This window comes from Kryptolebias marmoratus, linkage group LG20 (assembly GCF_001649575.2).
Source record: "Kryptolebias marmoratus isolate JLee-2015 linkage group LG20, ASM164957v2, whole genome shotgun sequence".
NCBI lineage: Eukaryota > Metazoa > Chordata > Actinopteri > Cyprinodontiformes > Rivulidae > Kryptolebias > Kryptolebias marmoratus.
Window position 1 is genome coordinate 1,801,760 of NC_051449.1, and position 6,000 is coordinate 1,807,759.

Here is a 6,000-nt window from a genome sequence, read left to right on the forward strand (position 1 = left end):
AATAAATGTTTGTTTTTTCTTTAATAAGTCGGCGCTCCGGCTTCGCCTCCTTCTCCACCGGCCCTGACGGTGTCATTGAAACACTGAGCGAGCTCCGAGGCAGCGTGATGGTGTCTTCAGCAGAGGCTGGATGTTGTTGGATGTTCGTGGGTCGGAGCGTGACGTCATGGTAACAACCAGAGGCTTCGGGGAGGATGAGCTGTCACTCCTCTTCAGCCAACGTCTGCAGAGACGAGCGCCTGAACCTGCAACCATCCAGTCACAGCCGACACTTTACCTTGTCACCTTGGAGGAGGCTAAAAATAAAACTGAATGAAAGTCAAATTTGTGCCTCTGAGCTTTTGTTGACCTTAACTTAGTCAAGAAATGACCATCCTTCTTCCTTCTCTTAAAGGATTTCTTTCAGCCTCTTTTTAAAAGGAAAAATCATTTGAAAGAATCCAATTCAGATGGAGAAAACGGCACTTCTGTATTCACAATAACTTATAATTAAACAATGAAAAGAAACAGTATGAATGCTTTGTTATTGCATTTTGGCTGGTTTATTGAATTGCAAATAGATTATTTTCTAATAATTAGTTATAAAAAGAGACTGAGCAGAAAATGATGGTAGAATAGTTTGCATTGATACAACAAACCCTTTGTGTCAGAAAAACCTTTTCATTGAATTTATTGTCCTAATTTCCACAAACAAGAAGGCCTGAGTGCTGACTCCCTCAGTCTTTCTGAGGTTAAAGGTTGATTTTAACTGAGTTAATGTTTCAGTTTTTAGTTGACGGTTCTGACACACAGGAGGGGGGAGGGGGGGGGGCATGTTAGTCAGAGTTGGAGTAACTTTCTATATCAGTGAGCAAAAACAGCATCCAGATGGCAAATTTAACTGCAAATGACTGACTTCCTGAAGGTTTTTGTTCTCCTTGGTTCGTCACGGCTGCAGGGACTCTGATTTCTGTCAGCCTTTTTAGAGGAAACCAGAAACGGTGCAGAAGTCGAGCATCATGGCTGGATTAACGCTGATCGTTCTTTGTGTTCTCCTCAGTCCTGTGTGTGAAAGTAACATTTTGACTTTTAAATGTTTCAGCGGGGCGTCGTGGAGCCAGTTTGCCCGTTAAGATGTCAAACTCAGCTTCAGTGGCGACGAGTGGATTCAGGTTTTTAATCAAAGCTTCAGAGTTTAACGGCTCCGAGCAGTGAGAATAAGGTTAGATATGATTATAATGTCAGTGCCAAACATGAAATCCAGATGTGTTTAAATGACAGCATCACTCACTGTCGCCGTCACAAATTAAAGACTCTTTTTCTCTGATTATACGCAGACCTGAAAGCAGATTATTATCTGCTGTCAGGAACTCGCAGCGCAAAATCAAACGATCAGGTGAACAAAGTGCCTTTTTAACTGCCTTTGTTCACAGAAATGAATCACTTTTCCAATTCATTGATGGCTTCTTTAGGAATAAAGGAAGGACAAAACAAGATTTGAATTTCTAATTGGTGCTGAAAACTTGAAATAATTGCCCTTTTGATTGCTTCATTCTGAAGATCAGGAGTGCTAAACGAGCGTCACGTAAAACAGGAGAGACAAATAGTTGGAAATGTTCCTGTCGCCCATTTCCTTTCAAAAAACCAACATTTCTTCTCATCTTTGGGTATTCTGAAGGCCTTTTCAAGTTTTTCATTGAATTTTGACTGTTTTTCTGTTCATTTTCTGTCCACTTTTGCTCATTTCAGATTAATCTGATCACAGTTTTCCTACCAGAGTCACCCGCCACCATAAAACAAAGACAACTAGCAAACACAAAAATGGTTATAATTGTAGAGATATTGATTTAAAATCTGGTGTGGTAGTAGCTGAGAGTCAATCCTGCTCAGAATTTCAGCATTAATAAAATGCATGAGATCTTCAGCATGCAGGCAGAGTCAAACTGATTCAAAATGGCTACCACAGCTAATAAATCCTGCTCGGTTTTACAGACATTGAGCTAAAAGTTGCTGTGGTAGTAGCTGAGAGTCATTTCAAACACGTCACCCAAGCTCAGGATTCAAAGCTGCAGGCGACAAACGTTCCTTCAAGGAGTGAGAAGCCTGGATTGTTGTCATCTGGATTAAAAAAACTCAACAAGATGTTTTTAAAGCTTCCTGGTCAAGCAAAAAGGTTTTTACTCAGATGCATCAAATCCCTTCATATGGTTTTATGTTTTTTTGCCACTTTTGCTTTTTTTAATTGAAAGTGATTTTTTTCAACTCTGCAAAAATTAGAAACTGGAGCAATCCAAAAAAAAACTTCATTTCATTTATCCTCATAGGTGCATTCATCTTTGTGCTCATAAATTAAACAAAGAAGATAACAATAATTTAAGTGTGTGTTGTCTTTGGGAGCAGAGAAACAAAATGGAAGACTTCATCCAAGCCAAACCTTCTGAGACATCAGCACCGTTTCGTGCTTGTTTATCTGTCATCGTGTTTCTGTGTCTCACAGCTCAGGTGGTGTATAAGGAGCTCAGGAGGCTCTCAGGTCGCTGGCCTCGTCGGCCATATTCTGGGAACTGGTTTGGTTCAGTAATTAAAGCGTACAAAGCAGGTCCTGTGCTGCAGCGCAGCTCGTTGTGTCATCAGCTGATGAGATGATTCTGAGGCCAGGAAGCTAAAGGCTGAAAGATGCAACATGCTTTTATTCACCGCTCAGCGCAGCAGCAACAAGTGAAGAGAAATCTGAAAATATGCAGCTAAGATTTGGTGTGGTAGTAGCTGAGACTGATCCCAAACTCAGACTCTGAGCACTAACTGAAAGTGCAAGATCTTTTTTTAAAACTTTGGCATTCAAGACAACGAACGATTACAGATGAGAGACATTTAAAACAATCTGAAAAACATCAACAGGTTCTGTCAGAAAAGTGTTGAGTTTTTTGAGCTTTTTTTTATGCCTGAATGAATGATAGGTCAGAGTTAAGTAGCTTAACTAACAGTAATAATAAAAAGAAAAGTTATTCCTCTAACAGGTTTAGCAATGACGAAAAATTTATTTAAAAAAATGAGATCATGTCCAAAAAAAAAAAAACTTTAAAAGACCTTTAGAAAACCTGGAGAATTATCAAAAATACTCAAGAAAGTCTACCTGCTTGGAAAAACTGAAGCATTTTTTTTAAGTTGTACACCTTTTTAACTCATTGTATCATTAATTCAAATATCTATATTAAGAATACAATAAAAAAATGAATAAAAAAATAAAACAAGAATGCTCTTTATGATTTTAGTTTTAGTAGAGCTCTGTCTCCCCCTGGTGGTTAAACAGAAAACTACAACTTTTAGGTTTGAGAATTTGTGTAATTTTTTTCTTTTTAGTCTATTTTTTAAATGTAATGAAGGGATTAAAGTAATAATTAACATAAACAATTATTTTATTTTATCATATAATGTGTTTGTACAAGTGTCCTATAAACAATAAACATTAAAACGTTTAACAAGCGTTTTAATCGTGCACATTTAAGTAACCAATATTTCCATTCATATGATGAATTTTCCTTCCACTGAAAACAAGTTTAAAACTTTAAACACTTCTCCAACCCTTCAGTTGTTGCTGCAGGATCTAAAAGAAAGTAAAATATAGTTTTGTCTCATTCAAAGTTGCTTCCTTGTTCCCTCCCTCCACCCTGGAGGAGGATGCAGGGAGGAGCTGATTCTGTGAGATCTGCAATAAAAGAAATGGAGTGTTTTGGTTTTATTATTTAAAAATAAATACAAAAGAAAAAAACCTCTTAGTCACTCCTACATTTTTCTCTGTTACCGCCCCTCCACAGATCTTTTGTCACAATGATGGGTGTGAGCAGGATGGTGGGGCGTGCAGCTACAGGTGAGCTTTACTTCCTTATAAATATGAGTATCTCAAAGATCTGCTGTCTTTCAGAGCTCACAGGTGCTTTCTGTTAGCAGAAACCGAAACCATTTGAGAGTTACTGCGAAGAGGAAAATGGCGCAGCAAGAAAGTCAGCTGGACCGAACAAAGTTCTGCTGTTCAATCTGTTTGGATCTACTGAAGGATCCGGTGACTATTCCCTGTGGACACAGCTACTGTATGAGCTGTATTACAAACTTCTGGGATGAAGAGGATCAGAGGAGAATCCACAGCTGCCCTCAGTGCAGAGAGAGCTTCAAACCGAGGCCTGTCCTGAAGAAAAACACCATGTTAGCAGCTTTAGTGGAGCAGCTGAAGAAGACTGGACTCCAAGCTGCTCCTGCTGATCACTGCTATGCTGGACCTGAAGATGTGGCCTGTGATTTCTGCTCTGGAAGAAAACTGAAAGCCATCAAGTCCTGTTTGTTCTGTCTGGCCTCCTACTGTGAGAAACACCTTCAGCCTCATTATGATTCAGCTGCATTTCAGAAACACAAGCTGGTGGAGCCCTCCAAGAACCTGCAGGAGAACATCTGCTCTCGTCATGATGAGGTGATGAAGATGTTCTGTCGTACTGATCAGAAGTGTATCTGTTATCTCTGCCCTGTGGATGAACATAAAGGCCACAACACAGTCTCAGCTGCAGCAGAAAGAGCTGAGAGGCAGAGAGAGCTCGAGGTGAGGCGACAAACAATCCAGCAGGGAATCCAGGACAGAGAGAAAGATGTGAAGCTGCTTCAACAGGAGGTGGAGGCCATCAATCACTCTGCTGATAAAACAGTGGAGGACAATGAGAAGATCTTCTCTCAGCTGATCCGTCTCATCCAGAAGAGAAGCTCTGATATGAAGCAGCAGATCAGATCCCAGCAGGAAACTGAAGTGAGTCGAGTCAAAGAGCTTCAGGAGAAGCTGGAGCAGGAGATCACTGAGCTGAAGAGGAGAGATGCTGAGCTGAAGCAGCTCTCACACACAGAGGATCACAACCAGTTTCTCCACAACTACCCCTCAGTGTCAGCACTCAGTGAGTCTCCACACTCATCCAGCATCAAGACCAAACCTCTGAGATACTTTGAGGGCGTGACAGCAGCTGTGAAGGAGCTCAGAGACAAACTAGAGGACATTCTGAGGGACGAATGGACAAACATCTCACTGACTGTTTCTGAGGTGGATGTTTTACTGCCACAACCAGAACCAGAACCAAAGAGCAGATCTGGATTCTTAAAATATTCCTGTGAAATCACCCTGGATCCAAACACAGTAAACATACAGCTGTTACTGTCTGAGGAGAACAGAAAGGTGACAGTGATGGATCAACCTCAGTTTTATTCTGATCATCCAGACAGATTCATTGTGAGCCAACAGGTTCTGAGCAGAGAGAGTCTGACTGGACGTCATTACTGGGAGGTGGAGAGGAGTTGGGTAGGAGTAGTTTGTGTAGCGGTTTCATACAAGGATATCAGCAGAGCAGGGGAGTTGAATGAAAGTTCATTTGGACTTAATGATAAATCTTGGGCATTATCTTGTTACCGTGGACGTTTTGACGTTTGGCACAACAACATCTCCACCTCCATCTCAGGTTCTGCTTCCTCCAGAGTCGGAGTGTACCTGGACCACAGAGCAGGTGTTCTGTCCTTCTACAGCGTCTCTGAAACCATGACTCTCCTCCACAGAATCCAGACCACGTTCACTCAGCCGCTCCACGCTGGAGTTAGGATTTACTGGCCTGGAGTCTCAGCTGAAATCTGTAAACTGAAATAAACTGAATTCTTTCATTTGTTGCTGAGAGTTGACTGTTGTGACGTGTCTGCAGTGTTGTTCTGTTTTGCAGTTGATGTTTTTAAATTTTTAGGTGATTAGGCCAAAAATAAAAAGATAATAATAATAATAATAATAATAATAATAATAATAATACAGTTTGTTGTTAAACCTTTATGTTTATGTATATCTATATTCTTGTTTCTGTGTCGTGGCCTATTTATTTATTTATTTTTGCAGAACCCATGCTGTTGTTGCATAAATCAATAAAAATATAAGGGGTTGTAAGTTAAGATGTTTACATTTAGATCAATAATAATACATTTTAATTGTATATAAATAGGATGCTCATGTAT

At 40.1% G+C, this 6,000-nt stretch overlaps 1 protein-coding gene across 1 annotated transcript; it reads left to right on the forward strand.

The window, feature by feature from the left end:
* The first annotated feature begins 3,909 nt into the window (after positions 1 to 3,909).
* LOC108243841 (tripartite motif-containing protein 16-like) lies at positions 3,910 to 5,780 on the forward strand. Its single transcript, XM_017429537.3, has one exon. It carries the CDS (start codon positions 3,965 to 3,967, stop codon positions 5,645 to 5,647), a length of 1,683 nt encoding a protein of 560 aa, XP_017285026.1. The 5' UTR covers positions 3,910 to 3,964; the 3' UTR covers positions 5,648 to 5,780.
* The last annotated feature ends 220 nt before the right edge of the window (positions 5,781 to 6,000 follow it).